Source organism: Dendrobium catenatum, unplaced genomic scaffold (genome assembly GCF_001605985.2).
Source record: "Dendrobium catenatum unplaced genomic scaffold, ASM160598v2 fragScaff_scaffold_621, whole genome shotgun sequence".
Taxonomy (NCBI): Eukaryota; Viridiplantae; Streptophyta; class Magnoliopsida; order Asparagales; family Orchidaceae; genus Dendrobium; species Dendrobium catenatum.
The window spans coordinates 14794208-14818482 of NW_021319083.1; the positions used below are offsets into that span (position 1 = coordinate 14794208).

The window sequence follows — 24275 nt, forward strand, 5'->3', positions numbered from 1 at the left end:
AAAAAGGGGCCCACCCACTTAAGTGGGGTAATTTGGGGATGTGAGGGACTTTTGGATTGTATGAAGGGGGCCATTAGGGTTTGGTTGGGGGCATTATGAAAAGTGTATTCTCTTTCTAGTTTCCTTCTTGTTCTTTTCTAGGGTTTTCTTGTGGGAGATCTTGTCCTTCTCGAAGTGGACAAACTTATCTTGTTTTCTCTTGGCTTTCTAATGCAAAGGTTCTTGCTTTTCATCTCAACCCTCTTGTGATTGTTTCTCTTTGCTTTTGGTGGAGAAATTCCTCATTTTTGGGGGAAATTAGGGCAAAACCGAAATTGTGGAACCCTAGGGCGTATCACAAAGCTGCAGCCTCAGGAACAGAGGCTACACTACCGCATCAGAATGTGCAGAGCTCAAGTCAACTTAATGATTACTGGAAACATCTTTTTATTTTTAGGGGAAATTAGGGCAAAACCGAAATTGTGGAACCCTAGGGCGTATCACAAAGCTGCAGCCTCAGGAACAGAGGCTACACTACCGCATCAGAATGTGCAGAGCTCAAGTCAACTTAATGATTACTGGAAACATCTTTTTATTTTTATTTTATTTTTTTTTGCTTACGATTTTCTAACATGATGCATGTTTTTGGAAAATTCACATTTAGCATCCACTATTCAAAAATTTCATTTGCAATAATAATGGTACTTTTTGCAGGTCGTTCAAATGCTATAAATATCGCAGAAAAATTAGGACTGCCCTATCGTATATTATCCACAGCTCGGAAATTACATGGAAAAACTAGTGCTGAAATTAATGAGGTAAAATATTTTGCAACTTATAAACAACTTATATGCCCATCATTGTTTAAGCACTTGCTAAGGACCGGCAAGTGTCTTGCGAAGTTGCACTTTTCTCCGTTTGAAGTTGCTGCTGCTTAAATTAGAATGCCCTTTACCATGCATTTCCCATACTTTTGAGCTTTGTGCTTATCTTGATTTTTTTTTTTTTTTTTTGCTTATCTTGATTATATTTTGTTAAGCTTAATTTATTTTGCTATTTAATTTATTAAGCTTTGTGCTTATCTTGAATATATATTTTTTGGCCAAGTGCAATGAATGGTTTTATTGAGCCAAACATAATTGTTTTTTTGAAGATAGCTTATTTAAGGTTAACTTGTACATGTTCGTACCCGGAACTTACTCCTTAGGCTGCCCTTATTTTGTATTAGAACTACCCATTACTGAATGTACTTCAGTTATGTTTCTCATTCTACCTCCATGTGAAAGTAATAGTAAAGAAAAATAAAAAATAAAAACTGGGGAGGTGTGATGATCTTTTTAGATGCGTTATTGTGCTGCATGATTTGCTTTAATTCTCATTTTTTATGCAGATTATAATTGATATGGAGAGTTCCAAACAAGATTTTGAGCAGCATCTGAAGGATGCACAACATTATTTGATGTAAGTGTACATTTAATTGCTTAAATTAGCTAAAAATGATTATAGCATGTTATAAGAAAAAAAAAAAAAGACATTGTTACGGTCAATGGTTCTATTTACAATCAGGTATCTTTTGCTACTTGTTATTTTCTTTGTTGAGAGATGTAAGTGAACATAACCATTGAAGGAATATCAAAAGAATCTTAGTTCTGGAAACTAGGAGTTAAATTTAATGAAGCAAAGGGATTAACATGCAAAAATTGGGGGGATGATTTGTTCTTGATATCATATTGATTTTACTGCCGAATCCTTTAGTTATGTTTTTGGTAATGTATTCCTTTCTTTCGTCCCGGTTCTTATGGAAACCAGGGGTTTGTTTTGCTAAGATACACATACTTATGCAATGCAATTTCAACTAAGTTCCGTACAATGTTTGGCTTCCCTTGAAAATTAATTTTTATGCCTTGCTTATAGGGGTGTCAATTCGAGTCAACGGGTCGGGTTCGAGTCTAACCCAAGTTGAACTGAGCGTAAACGGGTTTGACCTGAACTCGACCTGTTTGGCTAAACAGGTCAGGATTTCCAACCCGAGCCTAACCCGAACGAGTTTACAGGTTGGCCTGATCAGACCTGCGGACACGAACATTTGCCTTCCTTCCACAGACGCAACAGCTAAGTCGCACGGGCTTGTGGGTGTGTAGGGTCGCGGAGTTGCGGAGACGGGGCGGACCCGAGCATGGCGAGGCAGGAGCTCGCCGGAGCTTGACCTGAGGCTGGCAATCTGGACCGTTGGCGGCTGTCATCACCGCATTAGGCATGTGGCAGTGCGGGCTAGGTCGTTGCTTGACAGTCGACTGGGTAGGTTAGTATGGGATCCGGGTTAGCCAGGTCAACTCGAACCCGACCAATTTTTCAAACAGTTTAGAAATCCGAACCCGGACCCGACCCATTTTACAAACGTGTTACCCGAACCTGGATTTTTCCAGTTCGGGTTTCAAGTCTTGTCAACTTTTGACACCCCTACTTGCTTATTTGTGAAATGCTTGTTATTATTTTTTTGTTTCTTTCTTGAATTCTTCTATCATTATTGAGTTACTTGCTAATGTCTTTATTGAAGTGTAAAGCAACATTTATTTGAATTAACTATTATACTATTAAGATGATACATTAATAAATGCACTGAATCAAAGTAGACGGTAAGTGCTACAATATTAAACGTAATCATCTACTTCACTTATTTTAAAAGAGTGAAATTCCACTTCTAAGTTCCTTAAATTATTTATTGGTCTCCTTAGAGCGCAACCTAATCATCAAGGATATAATTATGTCAATTTACATAATTAATCTAGAAGTATACAACAACAACAATATCAAGCTTTTATCTCACTATGTGGGGTTGGCTACATGAATCATTTTTCTTTATTATGTCCTGTTAAGAATCAAATTCTCATTTAAATCTAATAAAGAAATGTCATTTCTAATATTTTTAACCAAGTTTTTTTAGGTCTACATCTACTCTCCTAACAAGGTCGTCGTTTTACATGAACAAACCATCTAAGGTGACTCTTTCTAATCTTATATATCACTGGAGCTACTCCAACCTTTTCACAATTTTGCTCGTTTCATATCCCGTCTTTAATAGTAAATCCACTCATCCACCTAAGCATTCTCATCTCAGCAACACTTAACTTAATATTATACTTCTTTTTTAATGACCAACATTCTGTGCCATAAAGCATTATAGGTTTCACTACCATCTTATAAAATTTTCCCTCAAGTTTGAGTGATACTTTCCTATCACACAACAAAATCTCAAAATCCATAATAACATAGTGATTAATATTAATTTTTTTAAACGAATCAACTTAACACTTACAAAAAAGAACACTCATCACATATCTCACTTGGCAATTTCAATCGTACATGCAAACCAAATGACCAAATAATTTTAAAGACGGGAAAAATAATAGAAATCACCACAGAGGGAAGAATCACATGCCTTACATCGATATATGAAGTCTCTCCTTAGAAATATTCGTCTATATTTGTGAAGAACTAGAAAAGTACATATCTAACAAGCACACAATAAGAGAATAAAACTCTTTTTTTTTTCTTTTTCAATATTTAACGTCTATTGAATTTTACATTTCCCTGGCTTAACAATATAAAAGGAGTGTCCCTTAGGAATGATTTCCGACTAGAATTCTCAACAGGCGTGAGGTCTCCCTGAAAAGATGCTGATGTTCTCCTATTTTAGGATATCATTATCGTTACCCTCATCTTGAATATTAGTTTTTCATATAGGTCATCAAGAAGGCTTCATCAAGATTTGTTGATGGCAAGAGAAAGGGTCACCAAGCACATTGATACTCAGAGAAAAAGTAAAGCACACTCAATCTCAGAGTTCGCTGTAATGGCACGCTCAATTCTTCATACAAAACTACAGCAATATCGTCAATCTGCACTCGCTCAAAGAACTTCGCAGAGCTCAACAGTAGACAATAGTGAATACAAAAAACAAAACCTCAAGTTGATGGCATCATCTAACCGTTCTGTAGATCAAACAAAAAGTTCAGTAATCGGCAAAACTTCTCATGGTATGCATTATATAATTAATTATTTCAAGTAATTTGATGTTATTTAAGTGCATTTATTGAAGGTAAGATCTTGCAGTCAATAAGCATCTAAAAGGTTTTGTGTGAGTGTTAGCTAATAAAGTTGATAGTTATTATCAGGGTCTAGTATTTTACTCTGCCTACATCAAATTTGTATAAGGATTTCATATATGTGAGTGTCAGTTAACTGAGAAATTATTATGCGCGAAGTCCGGATACGTCCGGACTCCAATAAAAACGCAATATGTGTTCTTGTACAAAGTGTGTTCAACTTTACACACTATGTACAAATTACAAAATTATGTACATAGTGTTTACAAACTTATATACATAATATACACACTATGTACACAGTGTGTATAAATTTATACATATTGTGTATAAGAACACGTGTCACGGTTTAATTGGTGTCCGGATGTAATTCAACGTCCGTACTCCACACATAATAATTTCTCCAGTTGACTTGGTAAAGTCTTTGAAGGTCTTGTCAGGGTCTTGGATCTAATGCAGCCTTCATCAACTTTCGCAAGAACCAATCTCTGTAAGGTACCATTAATTTGTATTTCCTTAGCCCATTTTTCTACTTTTCAGATAAGCTGGTCAGAATCCCTGAGGTGGGGGAGACGATTGTTGTGCCTTCATTAGGTAAGGAAGCTGTGGTTTTGCAAGTGCTGGCTTCCAAAGGAGAGATTATTGTTCAAGCCAGGAACATAAAGTTGAGGCTTAAATTGAAGGACGTTGTTGCTTCAGAATGAAAGAAGTAAAGTTGTCAATCACTGTGTAACCCTCTTTTAATATCAAAGGAGGCGATCGCATCTTTAGCAGCTAAGAAGATAGTTTCTACACGCATTTGTAAGGAATACTCGTATGCTTTTGAATGAGGATTCAATATTTCATGTAAATCAATTGCTTTGTTTTAACCATTTGTGTTGTAGAACTGGGAAAAGAATTCGTTCTTCAATTTGCATGTCAATTATCAAATGCGATAATGTATGCTATGAGGAGGATAAGATGGTAAAAAACATTTATGTTAGATCATATTAAAAAATATTTCATACATGTATGTCACAAATTTAGTATTTCTTAATTAATGCTTGCTGTTGTAATTCCAACATCTCCAAGTAAAGAGAAGAATCAAACTTCGCAATCCATCCTAACTTAGTGGAATTTTTTCATCTGCGCCAAGCCCTGTAATTTTACATTTTTGGGTATTCCATTAAAAAAGTTTTTGGTGTTTCTCTCTCTCAAGTATCTATTGATGTGTAAAATATACGTACATTATTATGACACTATATTTTTTACTCACTGTTGTGTATATTCTCGTCCGCAACACTTGCTTTGTTGAGAGGATTAAGAATTCATTTTGGACAATTTTTTTACCGTTTTTTAAAGCAAGTTTATAGTGTAAAATTTCTTAAATAAAAAAATTTTAAACTAAAAAGTTGCTATAGAAAGTAATAAAAGTACAATTCCACATTAAGCTAAATTTTATAATTTGATAAAATTAATAAAATAAATAGAAATTGTAGCAAAAAATAATGTCATATATGACTAATATTAAAGATGAGATAATTCTTATAAAATGTAAATAGCATCGAATTAATTTTAAATAAAATTAGATGAGAATTTGATTTTAAATAAACTTGTTGTATTGAATAAATTTCAACCAAATTTATAAAATAAGTCAAATTTAAGCTTATTAATCAAATTGAATATAATTAAGCAGAAATAATAATTTTATGATGGTTTTAGTTAACTTAGGATCTATTCAATAGTTTTCTTCTAATTTTATTTTTAAATTATAATGCTAGTTTTATTTAACTATTGTATTTAATTTATTTTTAAGAAATTTTATGTGTTATGAATTTTTTTAAATAAAAAATATTTTCTTAAAGTAATATTTATAATCATCTTAAAAAAATCTTAACATTCTCAAGTAAATTTTAAGTGATCATAAAATTAGGAATTTGAGATTTAAAATATGCACGCATGCGACATGCATATAAATTTAAGATTAAATTTGCTTCAAATCCTGACCACTCAAATATCTGAATGTACGCTGCCCTGCGCGCGGGCTCTCAGCCGTAGGATTAGATTGTCCGTACAAAAACATGTTTTAAGATACTCTGCGTGCAAGGTTAGTTTTGACATTCGGACTTATCCTCCTCTTCTAGGGTTTACTTTCTGATATATATATAAATCATACTTCCGCTTTCACAAGCCCTAAATCTTTCACCTTCCTTCGATTCAGATCATAAAATTCCTTCAACTATTCAGCTAATGTTTTCTTTTCCGATTTCGAATTAAGTTTCTGCCTGTTTTGGGTTTCGGATGTTGGAGTATTTCACATCTCACAATTTCAGCGATGTAGTTTTGATCAGATCTGATGAATTTCATTTTAGTTTCTCTACCTTTCGGTTTTGTTGGTTCCATTTTTTTTTTCTTTTGGAATTGGCGATGAACGAGCAAAAATTCAGGCAGCCCCTTGGCCTGATCGAGATGGCAAAGGAGGTGTTGTTTTGCTCGGAGATCAAAGCTTTTGCTCTTCAGATACGCTGAGAAGTATGGGGGGGTTTCTCCTTCTTCTTCTCTGATGCGGGTCTAGTAAGCTTTAGTACAAGTTTTTTTTTCCCCTTGAATACTGAAGTTTCCGTCTTCTTCTTCTTCCTGCCTGTAATTAAAAACTCTGAGTTTTTCGTCATCAGATTAATGGTCAAAGCCATATAATTTTCAATCTCTTGAAGAGAAAGGCCGAGCATATGAGATAACACCTTTTAATCTCTTTTAACTACTCCACCTACCATTACTGGAGGACCAATTTTCCTTGGCTTGAGGATGTGTAAAAGTGAAGCTATCCGAAATTTGATTCTGGACAGTAAGAAATAGAGAAACTCTCTAGAGTTTGATTTATGAGGATGAAGAAGCAATGTACGAGAATCTTGATTTATTTAAAGACACAAGGAAGTAATTAAGGGGTTGTTTGGGATGATTAATGGTTTGTTTGGGATTGTTGTATTGTTTTATAAAGTTTTTTTTTTTTTTTTTTTTTTTTTGTGGATATTGATATCATTGAAAAATTATGTTGAGCAACTTCTAAAATTAAATTTGGGATCATTTGAACTATTATTTCAACAAATTTATAGTCAAAATAAACTTTCTGAAGAGACAAAATGAATGACACTAAAAATGGTCTAATTTGAGCCTAAATGTACCTAAATTGAAGGCTTGAAGCACACAATTAGAGGTTCAAAGCATAAATTGGATGATCAAAATTATATCAAAATGTGATGTTTATAGTTAAATCAAGCGGCTCCACGAGGCGAATCCAATGAGCCCAAGATTGTCAAATTTTGACATTATTAAGACACTCAAACATTTGATAAACAATCCATGATTGAGGGAGTTTATATAAGTCGTCTTTGAAACACTCCCAACATGTCATTACTTTTTTATTTATTAGCTATGTCACTCTGAAAAAGTTATAAATCAACCTATCATTATTCATTGAAGGGAGAGAAATAAGAGAAAATATGAAGAGTAATTTGGAAGCTCTTTTGCCACCAAACTCCTCGACCACCGCCCGACCACCAACCATCAATCCCCTAACTTCTGCTTGTTAGTCGTCAAATTTATGCTCTACCACCATTGGACTCTGCTCAACTGATATCATTGTAAACTTTTGAATATTCACACAAAGTTCAACCCACTTCTTAGATTATTGTAATTTGACCGTCCTTAAGGATGGGTCAATTTTTGTAACATATCCAAACAATAGTGGAATTGTTTTGATTATTTGTGATCTCGTGATTTTTTATCTTTTTAAGAATTTTTCACATAAAATTATTGGTAAGTTTAAGTTTTTTTGTTTTTTGTGTTGGATGTCCATGAAATGTTAGGATGAAAAATTCTTTTACTTTATCATTGTGATTATTCTAGCCCGTAATAGTTTGACATCATATTTGAGAATGCAATCTCATTATTACAATCACAGCTGAATCATTTTCAATTGTCAATCAGCACAGCAATCGCAACATTAGAGCCTCCTGCTCTAACTTATATCAATTCAGGAATCAATCCATGAATCATGGATGTCAGATGCCTACTTCTTTCTTTCCCAATGGAAGAAATTCTATTGAGGAAGGGACATCAAATCTGCCCTTGGAAGATGTTTAAGTCGGGCATCCCTGACCAGTAGTGGATCCTGAGTGAGATGAATCCCCTTTTATTGTACTAGTGCTGGTTGGAAAGTACCTTACAGAAGTCACATGATTTCATTCTAAGATTTTTCCATATTGCAGATATGATCCTACAGGAAAAAATCATAGGGTCACATATAATTAAAATAATTACACCATTGTTTAAACATGTTAAAAAGATTAATTCATCTTTAAACTTAGGGACAATCAAATTACAATAGTTTAGAAAGTGGGTTGAACTTCATATGAATATTCAGGAGTTTACAATGATAACGGTTGGGCAGAAGTTTGATGGTGATAGAGTGAAAGTATGACGGTTGCCAGGCAGAAATCCTGCAACAATCGATGGCCGGGTAGAAGTTTGGGGAATGTTAGTGGATGAGCGAAAGTTCAACGATAATCGGTGGTCTGATGGATGTCCGACAATGATTGGTGGTCGAGGAGAAGACTAGTGGCAAGAGAACTCCCAAATTTCTCTGTGCTATTCATTCTCTTGATTGCTCCACTCTTTCAATGAAAAATTAAAGGTCTATTTATAATTTTCTCATAGTACCATGATTAATAAATAGGAAGATAATCATCAAGAACATGTTAAAAGTGTTTCAATTGACAATCGATAGTCACCCCCTCAATCATGGACCATTTATCGAACATTTGAGTGTCTTGATGACGTCACATTTCAACAATCTTGGGCTCATTGGATTTGTATCGTCGAACCGCTCATTTCGAGTATAAATGTCACATTTGTATATCATTTAATTATCAAATTTATACTTTGAACAATCTAAATGTGCTTCACGCCCTCAATTCAGGCCCATTTGTGTTCAAATTGGACAGATTTTAATATGATTTGATTCGTCTCTTCGGAACATTCAGTTTGACTATAAATCTACTAAAATTAGAATTCGAATGGTCCAAGGTTTTATTTAGAAGTTTTCAATTTATATTTGTGTTTATATTTGCACCTGATCAAAATAATTTTTTTTATGAAATATCAAATATAATAATTTTTTTTTTAATTTAAGCATAGAATGTCCAGATCTTTACTGTTTGATCACTCATTTAAAATTAATAAAAATTATTGTGCATCCTTCATCTAATTTTAATCCATATAGCCAAAGAATTTTTATTAGCATCCATCATCAAGCAATCCATTGAAATTTTGAATGTTACAATTTGATAATTCCACTTTGAATGTCCCCCTTTTCAAAAATGACCTCCATTCATAAAGCTCTAGGTCCAACCAAACCACCAATACTTGGCAGTTCAGCAACAGCCAAAAATAGATCCAATTGTTGATAGCAATTCAATTGCTCCACCATGAAAAATCGCCTTCTTTTGCCTTTTACCCAACTTTATTTGCCACCTCCACACCAAAAATATATTTTCAACGATTCACCCCATATTCAAACTATACATATCATCCACTGAATCATTCAAGTCTTCCATGATACCCCTTGCAAGGTTAGGAAGCATCCCCATCCAGCCAATCAGAGTTATCCAAAGATGAATCCTTCATTTTCAATGACAAATGAGTTTTCAAAGCATCATATGAGATTAGAGAGATTGGAACATCTATAATGGACAGTTTTATTCGCATTTGCAAAATAAGGTGACAAGTCCATATCCAGATACTCATCAATGGCATTACCAGAAGATCCATTAGGCACCACCAAGTTTACAAGACAAAAATCCTTCTCAACACCAATAGGCGAAGGTGGCTAAAATTCAGTAAAAATTACAACCATGTCAACAATCTCCAAAGGCACAATATGATCCAAAACCAACGCAGACCAACAAGAGGAAGGTCAATAAGGCCCCCATAACCATCATTCATATTGTTCCCGATAGCAACATCCACCCCACAATCCATATTAGGCTCCACATTAACAAAAGGACAAACATTCATCAAGTCATTATAGTTTCCAATAACAACCTCAGACGGAACATCTAAAGTAACCATAACACAACACACATCCCCCAAGATGCTAGAAGGGGGCATGGACAAACAATCATTTGGTTGAATCGATTAGTTATTGATGCCCAAAATATCAACAGCATCTGCTTTGATTTCATTAGTCAAACAAGAGGCAACAAATTGAAAAACTCCTCCACAATCTTATGATGGTCATCTAAGGTATTTACAAAATCCATAGCAAGAGAAGCGTGCAAACAATGACATTTCAAATATGAATATCCAACGGACTTGCAATGCCTGCAATAATGAGGAAAGGCCCTCCAGATCCACCAACTGAAAATACCCATACTTCTTTGGACAAAGCTAAACTTTATCAGGATAAATTTTGATGATGTCTAGCTCGACAATGACACGAGCAACTAAAGAGCACAAATCACACGCAATAGCATTATATTTTTTAAGGTCCAACAATATTTCCAAAGACAACAGATCCAACCTCATCTCTATAAACCAAGAAAGGAAAATAGTTTTTAAACGGTTGTTAAAAATTGGACTTTTACCCCAAGCTTGATACCCAATTGTTGTTAAATCCCCCTATTTGAACACGTTGCTAACATTCTACAATAATTTTCAAGAGACAAATTACCAAGGCAACGTATTCACAGGGAAATTCAGAAAAATAAATACGAAGTGCACTTTCTAAGAAAGTCACTAACTGATATTTCTTAGAACTTCAAGAGATAACATCATGCCTAAAAAATGCAATTTAAACGCTTGGACCTTTTCGATAGATTTCTGGTGGAACAGATGAGATGAAATGTAGCAAAGATTATAAACCCAGATAAAATGTATCAAATTAGAAAGAACGCCTTCAACATTTTCGGCAAAGATTATAGCAAACCACATCATTTTTTCCTATGATGCAATGAAATTGAAAAAGTTTAGATCTTGCCATCAAAACAAACATACTTAAAAAATAGCTGTTTGCTGTAATAGAGCATCTTTTACGATGCTGGATATTATGAGAACGATGATGGATGCTGGGTATTAAAATCATTCTCTAGTACGACTACACCTTGTAGGAATCCACGAGAATACTCTTCTGTTGTCAAATCAACAACTAGGTAGAAATCTAGGTGTCATTAACTTCATATTGAATGTTTCAGCGACTATTACTACAAATTCGTTTACACGAGCAGTTGCCTTTAGGATTCAGGCATTCTTAGAACCGCCATGAAGTCGAATTAATTTTCAAACGAGCAATCTAGCTTCAAGAAACATATAAATCAGAAATTTTAGCTTAAACTGCGCCAGATGCAAGAAAAATCAACTTAGACAAGTTGTTCTTGAAAAGAAATACATGGGACAGAATATCAACATGAAAAGGCCAACAAGATATTAAACTTTAAAGATAGATCATTCATTACAGCAAATAGAGAAAACCTAATCTGATTCTGAAAGTAAAAACCCTATCCACCAAAACCATAAAGAGTGCGACCCTGGCGCTTGAGCGCATAAACAACGTCCATGGCGGTGACGGTCTTACGGCGGGCGTGCTCCGTGTAGGTCACAGCATCACGGATAACATTCTCAAGAAATATCTTGAGAACGCCGCGGGTTTCTTCATAGATGAGGCCGCTAATTCGCTTTACACCACCTCGGCGAGCAAGCCGGCGAATCGCCGGCTTGGTGATTCCCTGGATATTGTCACGGAGAACCTTCCTGTGCCGCTTCGCTCCGCCCTTGCCCAGCCCCTTTCCTCCCTTTCCTCGGCCCGACATCTTCTCTCTCTCTCTCTCTTACTGTGACTCTCTTTCTGTTATCAAAGCAGTCAATCTGAGGAGAAATCAAAATCAGTGTCGTGTTTTATAGTACTTTGCCAGTGCACCATTACCGTTGGATGTGAAGTGATCCGCGTGAAGAAGAGATAATACATTTTGACCGTTGGATGAAAAATACTTGCTTTCTATTGGACAAACGAGCTGGAACGGGATTTCCGAGTCGCGGGGATTCGGGCGAAGTCGGCTCCCTTTGCCTAGTGACCGTAAAATTTGATTGGCTTCTCGAATTTCTGTGTTTTTAACTAAAAAAATCTAACTATATCAATGATAAATTATTATTATATATACAACTATTATAAAAATAAATTGTTATTCATTTTATATTAAATTATTTATTTTTTTCATTTATATTTAATTTGATTTGGAGATTTAGGGTTTGTTTGTGATAGCTTTCTAATTGATTTATTTTTTAGATCAGAGCCACACTTTTATTTGGAAAATACATTTCTGCCGGCTTTTTTGAATTTTTTGTGATGAAAAGTTGATTTTTGCAATCAAATTTATTAATATTTGAAATATGTAAATAAAGCACACTGGTTGGAGTCTACCTACAGATCCCTCACACCAATCAACAACATGATAATGAACTAAGCAATATCCATAGCATGGCATGTCAATCAAAAAGAAAGTTTAGCAAGGCTTAGTAGATGGTAACATCAAGTTTATTTCACTTTGACTATGTTAACTTCAAAATCAAATCATCCAATTTATTAATGTCATACATTAGCTTCATACTGAACTAAGCAATGTTCGCACATTAGCATACATGCATGCACCTCAGGGCGGAACCGCGGAACCAACCCAAATTTTGGACCCCCCCCCAATTGGTTGCATTTGGTTCCGCCCTTGATGCATCGCAATCATTTTATTAGCCTCTTCGTTGTTTGCTCGCACATATACAATCATTTTACATTAGTATGCATGCATATATCGCAATCTTCAATACAATGCAAATTATTGTATTTCGCTAAATTAATGTGGAGTGAATCAGGAGTAATTTGGAGAAAGAAAAGGGTATATGTATATCATGGATGCATGCTATATATATGATGTATCTCATGCACCTACTATGTTACATTGAATGTTGAATCTCATCCATGTACAAGACCGAACTGTATGAATTTGAGATGCTAAATGTTAGAGCGCATTAATGACAATGCCTACAAGCTTGACTTGCCAAGTGAGTATGAAGTTAATGCTACTTTTAATATTTTTTATTTAAGCCATTTTGATGCATATTCTGATTTGAGAGAAAATCCTTCACAAGAGGAAGGGAATGATACATATCAAGCTAACGGTCAAGGAAGACATATTCAAATTACAGTTGAAGATCCTATATACATGCAAGCAAAGTCATAAAGGCAGAAAAGAATTTATTGGGCTGCTTACTCAACTTTAGGCCCACGAGGACCGAAAGAGGCCAATTAATAAGAGCCTAATTGGATTATCAAGTGCTAATATCTTCCAAGTGATTAGTTAGTACTTTAATAAAATTATTTTTAGCTCTTCTTGTATTATTTCTACATTTTAAGAGTTCGGAGAGGTTTTATGTAAATTATAACAATCTTGCCTATTTAAAGGCCATGTGAATGAGAATTGATTTATCAATGAAGTGAATTATTTTCTCTCATATTCAGCCCATTGGGCTTTTCTTGGAGTCTCCAAGAATCCATTCCTGCTCCTCAGGTCTTAATCGAGACCCTCTTCTTCCTCTCCAGCTTTCAGCCACCAATTCTAAGGTTTTGTCATGGAGTCTCCAAGAATCGAACACCCAATTCCCTCCAACCATCTAGCTCTCTCTCAAGGCCAGCCGGTCCTCTCTTCCTTCCCTGACAACCATCCACAACGTCAACCAACATGCTGAAATATCAGCCTTCCTGCCCATTGTTGCCGCAAGAATAGCAATCCAGTCCTTCAAGAACCCTTCTTCTTCCCTCCATTCCACCAGATTTGTTGCCTCCTAGCCGTCCAACTGCTGCTCCAACCGTGTGTTCTTCAAGATACGACTGCCATTAATCCATCCAAGCTTCTTGGCTTCTATTTCCTCAATTCCCTTGCTATTCACCATTGGTTGTTCAACCTCTCATGACCTCTACAATCTTCAAGACCTCTTCAGAATTCATCAGAATTCTGTAAATGACATAATTCCAAAATTTTCTTAATTCTTTGTTCTGGCAAATCAGCCATCAAGTGCCTTCTCTCTCTCTCTCTCTCAGGTTTTGTAAATCGGGTTCTATGTTTTCCCTAAATCCCCGATAAGGTTGTATCAACATAATTCAAGGCAACTCTTATTCCAAAATAAATGAAAATTAATTTTTAAAATATAAAAATGATATATTTTCCTATTAACATATTCTCATAAAATTATTATGATTTAGTTATTAATAAATATCCAACAACATATTCTCAAAATATTGCATCAAAGAGGTGAATGCTTAATGTATATGTTTCTATTATAGATGATTTCATTAGGCTTAAGAATAACATTGTGGGGGATGTGAAAGTAAACAGCGCAATGAAACAAACAAGAATAAATATAATGCAGCGGAAAGTAAAGGAAAAAAGGATATCAAGATTTAACGTGGAAAACTCCAAAATCGAGAAAAAATCACGAAATCACACCACACCAAGAAATCCACTATGAAAATTGAGAGAAATAAGTACATATCTCTCTTTTCTCTCACTCACTCATTGCTTCTCTTCTCAATGACACCGTTCTCACACACTAAACAAAAGATAAAAGCCTTTATATACCACATATGGATGACACCCTTGAAAATAATGATAAAGAAAATTGTCCAAGTGTTGCGGCGCTCCGTCTTTCCTCTCAGCAAACTTTGCAGCTCCAGGGTGGTCGGCTACACAGCATCGGGGCGTTGTACGAAAAAAAAAAAAATCACCCGAATCAAAACAAGGGTAGGATCTCCCCCAATGAGCACGAAAAATTGACCTGAGGTCTGAGACAATATTATAACCTGATTCATTGACACAATCATACTTCACACAGGCTAACAAACACTTTTATTGAAATTGCCTATTGAGTGCTTAGTGTTAGAGAGATTAATAATTTATTTATTTTTAATATTGAATTAAGTGGGTTCACTACCAAAAAAGTGGGGATTTCTTTAGCGCTTGATAGCAACAGTCTTAAAACCGCTGAATTAATTAAGTGGGTTCAAATGACATTTAGGTACTTCTTTTATTTTTCTCAAGTTTTAGAATTAAAGATACACAAATAACAGAATAAGGCATTATTTGCTTTAAATAATATGCTTGATAATTAAATACATCATTTAATGGTCATAATTGCGCATCTTCTTATTGCCTATTTTTAACATATCACTTGTTTTTCATATATTTACTATTTTCAACTAATGATGTCAATTTATCTTAAACACTGTTGTGTTTTTCATTTAATTAGTTATTATTTTAAAATGAAGAAATAATTTTCTTAAAAATTAAAATCATTGGGCATAATTAAAAAATTAAAAAAAAAATCATTCTTCAGAGAAAATATTGATACAATTAAAAATTATGTATGAATGAACATAAATTTTAGTCAAATAATCATTATGTTTGGCCCAAGTGGATGAATGCATCGGACTTATTGTGTGATAGGAAAGTACTAGTCCCCCTCAAACTTAAGGGAAAATTCTACAAAATGATCGTGAGACTTGCAATGCTTTATGGTGCCGAATGTTGGCCAATCAAAGAGAAGCATAATACAAGTTTAAGTGTTGTAGAGATGAGAATGCTCAGGTGGATGACTGACTTTACCCTTAGATATAGGATACGAAATAAGCGTATATGTGAAAAGGTTGGTGTAGCACCAGTGGAAGATAAGATTAGAGAGAGTCGCCTTAGATTGTTTGGTCACATAAAATGGCTGTCTTCCGATGACCCGATTAGGAAAGTAGAGGTATTATATTTGACTTATGTTAAGAAAGGTAGAGGTAGACCTAAAAAGAGTTGGTTAGAAAATATTAGAAATGATCTTTTTTTATTAGATTTAAACAAAAATTTGATTTTAAATAGGACACAATGGAGAAAAATGATTCATATAGTCGACCCCACATAGTGCGACAATTGCCTAATATTGTTGTTGTTGTTGTAATCATTGTGTAAATTATTCTAAGATTGTTTTGTCAACTATGATTTAAAAAAAAATCAAAATTTTTAATAATATAATACAGTATCTATATCTATCAATGTCCATATCAATGCTCAGTGTCGATGCACAGCAATCAATCAGTGAAATCAATGAAATCGTACGATCTAGTAAATCCAATCAAAGTCGATAAAGCAGGAATCTATAAAACAATGAATCCATAAATCAATACAGTAAACATGCAATTCAATACTATATACTGGACAAGTACAATCAACTGGCTATGTTGCTGTTGTAGAATCCATATTGCTGTTGTAGATATCCATACATTGGTTCTATCAATAAGAGTCGTCACTCTTTTCGCCCGTCGGCATTTCTATAAACTCCTTATGACTCCCAATCGTTATATCAATGATCAATGGTTTAAAGGAAAGCCCGTCGGCCCACCATCCTGTACAGGTCAATATCAATCTCCAACCAATGTTCAACCAGGTTATACGTGTGTTCCAGTATCAATAATCAATCAATAATCAGTTTAATAATCAATATTAAAGCAATCTATAGCAATTATATCAATAATCATAAGCATATCAATCTAATCTATCAATTTCGGGAAAATCAGAAATCGTACGAAAATCGGGCAGAGTAACGACAGTCGGTCAAATTTACACAAAAATCCTGCAAAAAGGCACAAGTTCCAAATTCTTCCAAATTACAGTAGAACATTCACGACATCAATATAAGACTATTATTCTATAGAATCCAAATCAAATCACGTCCTGATATTTTTCTATTCAATTAAAATCGCGTAGAATCAATTCCGACCGGTAAAATCATCGCAGAAAATACTCAAATCGTGTACAATATTCATATCTATAACATACTAAAAGTTGTGCGGTGAAAGTCGTGTCAATACAAAATCAGGTCAAAAGTTCGACTACAAAAACACAAAACAGTGCACAACTCGATCAAAGTACAAAATCTTCGAAAACAGAAATAGGGTTCGGAGTCCTTACAGCGAGACAAACAAATCTTCTAACAGCGTCGTCGGACGAAAAGCGCTCCACGGGCTCCAAAACCAAGCTTCCTTCTTCTCTTCCTTCTCTTTCTCTCTCTTGCCTTTTCTCCTCTCCAAAATGAATCCAAAATATCTAAAATCCGATATTTATTAACACTGATCGTCCTGGACGATCCAAATTTCGTCCTGGTACGATGGGTTATCTGGACAGATTTCGTACAGACGAAATCCAAATTCGTCCCGGGCGACTAGCTCTCTGGACACATTTCGTACAGACGGATCGTCCCGACTGCTCCAGGTTCGTACAGACGAAAATGGCAGATTTCTTCACAAATTTCTTCAGTTCGTCCCGTACTAAATCCAGTTCGTACAGACGAACTGCACTAAAAAAAATCAGCTTTTTGAAGGGTTTTACAGCGGCTCAGTCCTCCACTTCTTCCTCCACGGGCGTTGCGACGGGAGCAAACTCCACTACCACTGCTATTTCTCCCTCCCTCAAGTTCGTGATTTCAAATCTCAAACTCCTTGTTCCGCACGCTCTTACGGCAGATAACTTTCCTATTTGGAGTACCCAGATTGCCAAGTTGTTTCGGGCAAATGGGTTTGCCGAGTTTCTTGATTCACAACCGGACACCGAAAATCTTGATCCAAATCAAGATACGCGTTCCTGGCAGATTACCGATCAAAATCTGGCGACCGCTATGTGTTCTACTATCTCGCCAGCCCTTCTTCCTTATGTGATTCATCTTGAATCAACTCATACCATCTGGAAAACTCTTCATACCAGATTTCAATCCTCGAACCGTTCCAAAGTAATACAGCTTAAAAACGAGCTTCACAACGTTTCAATGCAGTCCATGAACATGACTCAGTGCCTTACTGAGATCAAGAAAATCGTTGATCAAATTTCCTCCGCCGGCTCTTCGGTCGATCAAGAAGACGTAATACTCTACATACTCAATGGCCTTCCTCCGGAATATCACGCCTTCACGACAACCATCCGCACAATGCAAGGATCTCTGTCGCTGGACAGCCTTTACGCGCTTCTTGCAAGTGAGGAAATTCACCTCAGGAATATTGCACATAAGTTTATAAAAATGCAGGATAATCAGTCTGCCCTCTACTCGATGCGTGGTCGCGGCAAACGTGGCCGGGGTCGATTCACATCTGGATCGGCGACAGGGCCGAACAGCAACTCACAGTCTGCTATCACCTGTCAAATATGCAAAAAGAGAGGGCATGCTGCGGATGCGTGCTGGCATAGGCTCAACATCAATTACAAGCCCACTCCGGTCGCTGCTAAGACCAATACCGCTCTCACTGCGAATCAAGATACCACATCAAACACCGATTGGTTTATCGACTCCGGTGCCTCATCTCATATGACAAACACCACCGAAAACATGGACTTCTACAACACCTACAATGGTGCTGATACGGTAATTCTAGGGGATGGGAGATCCGTCCCTATTGCACATACGGGCTCGGGCATCCTTCCAACCCCGTCGAGTAAGCTTATTTTATCACAACTTTTACATATTCCTTCACTGTCTTACAATCTTTTATCAATATCCAATCTTGCTAAAGACAACAATATATCTATTACCTTTGACTCTAACGGATTTGTATTTAAGGATCGGACAACAAATCAAATCCTTCTTAAAGGACCATGTGATCAAGGCGTCTACAAGATCGCAAATCGCAGATCCAGAAATAGTTCTTCCGCTCTCTCGGCAACCTCCGCTTCTTCGAACATTTGGCATATGCGGCTAGGTCATCCTCATCAACGGGTGCTCACTCAGATTGCTAATAATAATCCTGATTTACGTGTTAAGCTTTGTAAACTTCCGTGTAGTTCGTGTATGTCCTGTAAAGGTCATAAAATTGTATTTGATCGATCTATTAGCAAAACTACTGCTCCGTTGCAATTAGTTCACTCCGATGTATGGGGTCCGTCGCCGGTTTCGTCTCACCAAGGATTCAAATACTACGTCATTTTTGTCGATGATTTTTCGTGTTACGTTTGGTTGTTTCCCATCTTGCACAAATTCGATGTTACTAACATTTTTATTCATTTCACTACGTTTATTGAACGACAAACAAATCATAAAATTAAAACCATCAGAACCGACGGAGGCGGCGAGTTCGTCAATTCTCGGTTTAAAGCCTTTACTCAAAATGCAGGTATTAAGCACCAAACCTCGTGTCCATATACTCCCGAGCAAAACGGGATAGCGGAGCGCAAGCATCGCCACATAATTTCTACTACAAGGACTCTTCTACAAGCGGCAGGTCTACCGTTTACATACTGGCTTGATGCAGCTCTAACGGCCACATACCTCATAAATCGTCTGCCGTCTGCTACGACCGAGAACACTGCTCCACTTACCAAGATGTTTAACATCCAACCTTCCTACAAACACCTTCGCACATTTGGTTGTGCCTGTTTTCCGCTTCTACCTTCCGCCCGGCATATGAAACTTCAGCCCAATTCACCACCGAATATCTTCTTGGGCTACTCTGATACATCCAAAGGCTATAGATGTCTCGACATGGTAACAAACAAAATTACTATTTCTCGAAACGTTACTTTTGACGAATCTCTTTTTCCCTTCAAAAACAGGCAAAATCAACCTCCCTCTGTTGCGTCTGATGTACCGTTTCCACTCTTAATTCCCTCGACTATCTTACCTGTGCAATCTACCAACGATACAACACAACCATCTCAACTAAAGACGCCCACAGTGCCTGTCTCTGCCGATACTTCTCTACGGCGCCTACAAGCTCCCGAGATCATCTCTGCACAGGCTCCCTCTACAAATCAAATCAATACTTCAACACATCACATGACGACCAGAACCAAAACAGGATCTTTGAAGCCGGTTAACAAGCTTAATCTGATACATCACAATCAGAACAATTTAGATCCGACTTCATATACCGAAGCAAGCAAGAAGTTCGAATGGCGTCAAGCTATGGCTCAAGAATTCTACGCACTCCAAAGGCAGGGAACTTGGACACTTGTTCCGCCACCCAGTCACGGATCCATTCTTGGTTCTAAATGGACATATAGAACAAAATATAATTCGGACGGATCTATCGCACGGTTCAAAGCACGACTTGTGGCATTAGGTAATCAACAAGAATATGGACTTGACTTTCACGAAACCTTCAGCCCGGTCGCAAAACTACCCACTATACGGATTCTACTTACCATCGCCCTGTTTCACCGTTGGGAAATACATCAACTGGACGTGGCCAATGCCTTTTTGCACGGCGACATTCAAGAAACAATCTTTATGCGCCAACCTAAAGGATTTGAAGATAACTCCCATCCGCATTATGTCTGTAAGTTAAAAAAGGCGATATACGGTCTTCGCCAAGCTCCCAGACAATAGTATACTACCTTCACATCCTATCTTCTTTAAATTGGTTTTTCTCAAAGCTAGGCAGATCCGTCGCTCATGATTTTTCACCAAAACAAAGTTCGTATTTATTTACTCGTCTATGTGGACGACATTCTACTCACCGGAAATAACACTCAAGCCATGAATGACCTGGTCGGTAAACTCAAATCCAAATTCACAATGAAGCATCTCGGTTTGGCACACCAATTTCTGGGCATCAAAATTGATCGATATCCAGATAAGTACTTTCTATCTCAATCTCTATATGCTAAATCTATTCTTCAAATGGCCGAGTTACCTAAATGTAATTCGGTCGCTAATCCTTCAATTACCAAACCCGCAGCTTTGTCTCCTCCACCAACTCCGATCTTCGACGCTGTTTTATACAGAAGATTAATCGGAGCTTTACAATATTTGACACTGACGCACCCTGATATATCGTATGCTGTCAACGCCCTTTCCCAACACATGCACAGCCCCGAACCGCTTCATACAGTCATGCTAAAGAAACTTCTGCGGTACATACAAGGGACAGTGGATTTTGGACTACCACTCACACGTTCACACCTTAATCTAACTACGTATTCAGACGCTGATTGGGCATCAGACCCAATCACCCGTCGATCTACTTCAGGCTTCTGTACCTTTCTTGGCGAAACATTAATCTCTTGGACAGTTAAGAAACAAACCACCGTATCCCGTTCTTCCACAGAATCGGAATACAGAGCGCTTGCATCGGCTACCGCGGACACAATTTGGATCAAGCGTCTTCTTGCAGATTTTCAGGTTTCTCACACTCAGCCAGTTGACGTCTTCTGCGACAACACATCCACGATTGCCCTCGCAAACAATCCTGTCTTTCATGCTCGCACTCAACACATCGAAATCGATCAAAGGTTTGTGCGGGATAACATTCAAAACAACACAATTCGCCTGCTTCCAATCAATACCGTGGATCAAAAGGCGGACATTCTCACCAAACCTTTGAATACTCCACGGTACAAATTACTTCGCAACAAACTGACCATTGGACCCAATACTCAGCTTGCGGGGGCATGTTAAGACCCACTGGTTTAATTCACATTGCTATCCTATCACTAACCGACACGTGTACCTATCTTATAAACAGCTCTATAAATACAACTGTACATCTGTAAACAATAATAGAAAAAGATAAATAAAGTTTTTCATTTGTTCTTCTTCTTCCTCTGTACTGTCGGTTTATGCGTTTCTACATACTCAGTCACTCGCGTCCACGCCTGCCTGCCATCGGCCGTCGCGCCTTCGTCGTCCTCGGGTCAACTGTGTCGGGTCGGGTCAACTAAGTAACACGACGGGTCATGTCCGGGTACGGATTTCCAACCTGTTTACATAACTCAGTTGGGTTAGGGTTGACCCATTTGAACAAGAGTCAGTTCTGGGTTCGACTGGAAACTGGTTTTGACACCCCTATTGGGAAGCCAAAGAGCACGGAAATTTTTTTTTTTTTTGAATGGGGATATCTACCTGCTTCCACCTCCTAAGAGGTTTGGAGCTAAACTATCCCTGGCAGGCTACCACCAACCAGCCCCACAAGTGCAAGACCTGCATTTATTTTCCCACTAAGGGTCACACGCATAGAGAGGGCATTCAAACATGAGTGGGGGGTTCCCAGCCATGCTAGCACCAACCCAGCTAAGCCCGATGATGTAGCACCAAAAAATTTAAGAAAAAAATTAGTTAAAATGTCTGCTTTGGTCGATTCTCCCGATGTGATCCTGTCGGAGAAGAAATCAAAGAATAAATTAGGTTTTATGATAGGTGTATTGTATGCATTCATTACTTACAGGTAACAGGTGCATCCTGGTTTGATTTGTGTAAACTGAGCATGGATCAGTTCATCAAACTGTTAGCTAACCTGCCACCTTTAAACGTGGGATACACGAGTACCTGTAGCTGATAATTCTCTCTCTGGACTCTGACCAATTTTTTTTCCAATTCAAAAGTAGCCTTTTTCTCTTTTTCTTTGCTAGTAGGCTTATCAGGGTTCTTGATTAAGAAGAAAACTGTCTAGATCCATCCTTTGCTTACGACAGAGCTTGGTTTGGGATTTACCGCTTCTGACCCTTCCAAAGTCTCAGTGTTTCTTAAAGTTAATTAATTGTTTATAGTTGTAGGCTGTAAGATCAAGTTGACTCAGAAGTAATATTTTTATCTAAATAGTTAATTTAAAATTTTAAATATTTTCTATTTTATTTATTTTATTATGTAAATGATTGATTTTGATTGTATGATTTTTACATAAATTTATTTTAAATAAAAATTTATTATGTTTTACATTACTTGCGACGTTGGATTTTGTGAGGCATCAAGCAACGGTCATGACGCATGATTTGAATGCTCGTGGGAATGCGAAGCTAGTAGAGATGAATGCAATGCGTGAGAGAATTAATAACAAGCAACAACAATAAAAAAGGGGATGAAGAGATTGGAAAATAGGACTGAGAGTTTAGGTGAGCAAGAGAGGGTGACTTTTTAAAGAGATTATTCTTGCAGTGTCCGGATGCGTCCGGAGATCAATTTAAATGCGTCACATCATTCAATGCAATGTGCATTGAGTGACGTGGCACATCTGGATTGGCCTTCAGACTGACACCGCACAAAATAATTTTTTTGACTTTTTGACTGCCAATAACCATTTTGGATGGACGGTTTATTTTTTTGTGGGGGGGGGTGATGCAGAGCATCTTAACTAAATTGCTCCTTAGACCTATTTTAATTAGTTTGTTATATGCTTCTTTCAAGTATCTTCTAGAGTGTTCTATTTAGCCTATATAAGCAAGTATTGTAACAGGGAAAACTCATTGAATGAAATATTTTAGTCTTTGAAGCCTAGAGAGCTTGTCTTCTTCTTCCCTCGATTGGGAAACCGAAATCCTTATTGCAGGTCGAGTCTTCCGACGATCCACTACATCAGTTGGTATCAGAGCCTGGAGCTTGTGAAGATCGATGGACTGCGGAAGAAGGTCGGCTGTTGATGACGATCGAAGCCGCAAAATAAGATTGGCGGTCGACGACGTTCGACGCCAAGGAAGGTGGGCTGTCGACGATGCTCGAAGCCGGATCGCCTTCTATCAAGCTCAATCGAAGGAATCGCTCGATCAGGTAGACAAAAACCTTGATCGGATTCGAGAAAACCTTCGGGCAATAAGGAAGATGAGAATGTCACCGGCAACCATACCGATGTATTCCTCTTCTTCTTCGCTCTCCTTGTCTGCTCCTCGCAAACGACATCAGTCCCACCATTCTCCCACCGGCATTGTCGAATACCCTCCGCTCGAGCTCCCTCTCCGATGGCGTGATCCGCCGCTGAAGTATCCACCGCTCGAGCATCCGATGCGATGGCGAGATCCTCCACCTGATCCCGAAGTTCACAAACATCCCTTGCCCAACGACTCGCTTCCGCATCCGCCTCCACAGACTACTTCCGCATCCTCTGTTTCTCCTCCGATCTCCTCTACTGCATCCGCATCCAACTCCGTTAGACAACGACTCGCTTCCGCATCCGAGCGCGATTCCGCGCCTGGAGACGAGCGAGAACCCGTGCCTGGCGACGACCGCGATTCCCTACCCGACGAAACAACCGTCTCAGCAACTCAACATGATCACGGCCCGACCTGCTCTAGCTCCAGAAGGACGGATGCAGACGATGTCCCAAAAATGAGCTCTCTCACTCCGCCTTCAGAACCCACTCCTCTCCCCCCCGGATCTTAC

At 37.5% G+C, this 24275-nt stretch overlaps 3 protein-coding genes, 1 long non-coding RNA gene and 1 other non-coding gene across 11 annotated transcripts in view; 4 read left to right on the plus strand and 1 right to left on the minus strand.

Annotated features, from left to right (window-relative positions):
- The window catches only part of LOC110093853 (endonuclease MutS2), a 72512-nt gene extending 67410 nt beyond the window's left edge, over positions 1 to 5102 (plus strand). For all 7 annotated transcript variants that reach the window (XM_028695175.1, XM_020818870.2, XM_028695176.1 and 4 more), the window contains 4 exons: positions 694 to 797; positions 1370 to 1440; positions 3724 to 4016; positions 4626 to 5102. In XM_028695175.1, coding sequence (XP_028551008.1) covers positions 694 to 797; positions 1370 to 1440; positions 3724 to 4016; positions 4626 to 4789 — 632 coding nt within the window. In that variant the 3' untranslated portion in view covers positions 4790 to 5102. The remainder of the gene's footprint in view (positions 1 to 693; positions 798 to 1369; positions 1441 to 3723; positions 4017 to 4625) is intronic.
- Positions 5103 to 6244: 1142 nt separating this feature from the next.
- LOC110093873 lies at positions 6245 to 6913 on the plus strand. The gene is made up of 2 exons (XR_002302757.2): positions 6245 to 6638; positions 6740 to 6913. It is a non-coding gene; the product is annotated as an uncharacterized LOC110093873 (long non-coding RNA).
- Positions 6510 to 6655, plus strand: LOC114579763. Its single transcript, XR_003700929.1, has one exon. It is a non-coding gene; the product is annotated as a small nucleolar RNA snoR77 (small nucleolar RNA).
- A 4608-nt stretch (positions 6914 to 11521) lies between the features above and the next one.
- LOC110093863 (histone H4) lies at positions 11522 to 11985 on the minus strand. The gene has a single exon (XM_020818891.2). It carries the CDS (start codon positions 11927 to 11929, stop codon positions 11618 to 11620), a length of 312 nt encoding a protein of 103 aa, XP_020674550.1. The 5' UTR covers positions 11930 to 11985; the 3' UTR covers positions 11522 to 11617.
- Positions 11986 to 20579: 8594 nt separating this feature from the next.
- Positions 20580 to 21584, plus strand: LOC110093877 (uncharacterized mitochondrial protein AtMg00810-like). Its single transcript, XM_020818903.2, has one exon. The coding sequence runs from the start codon at positions 20580 to 20582 to the stop codon at positions 21582 to 21584; it is 1005 nt and encodes a 334-aa protein (XP_020674562.2).
- The last annotated feature ends 2691 nt before the right edge of the window (positions 21585 to 24275 follow it).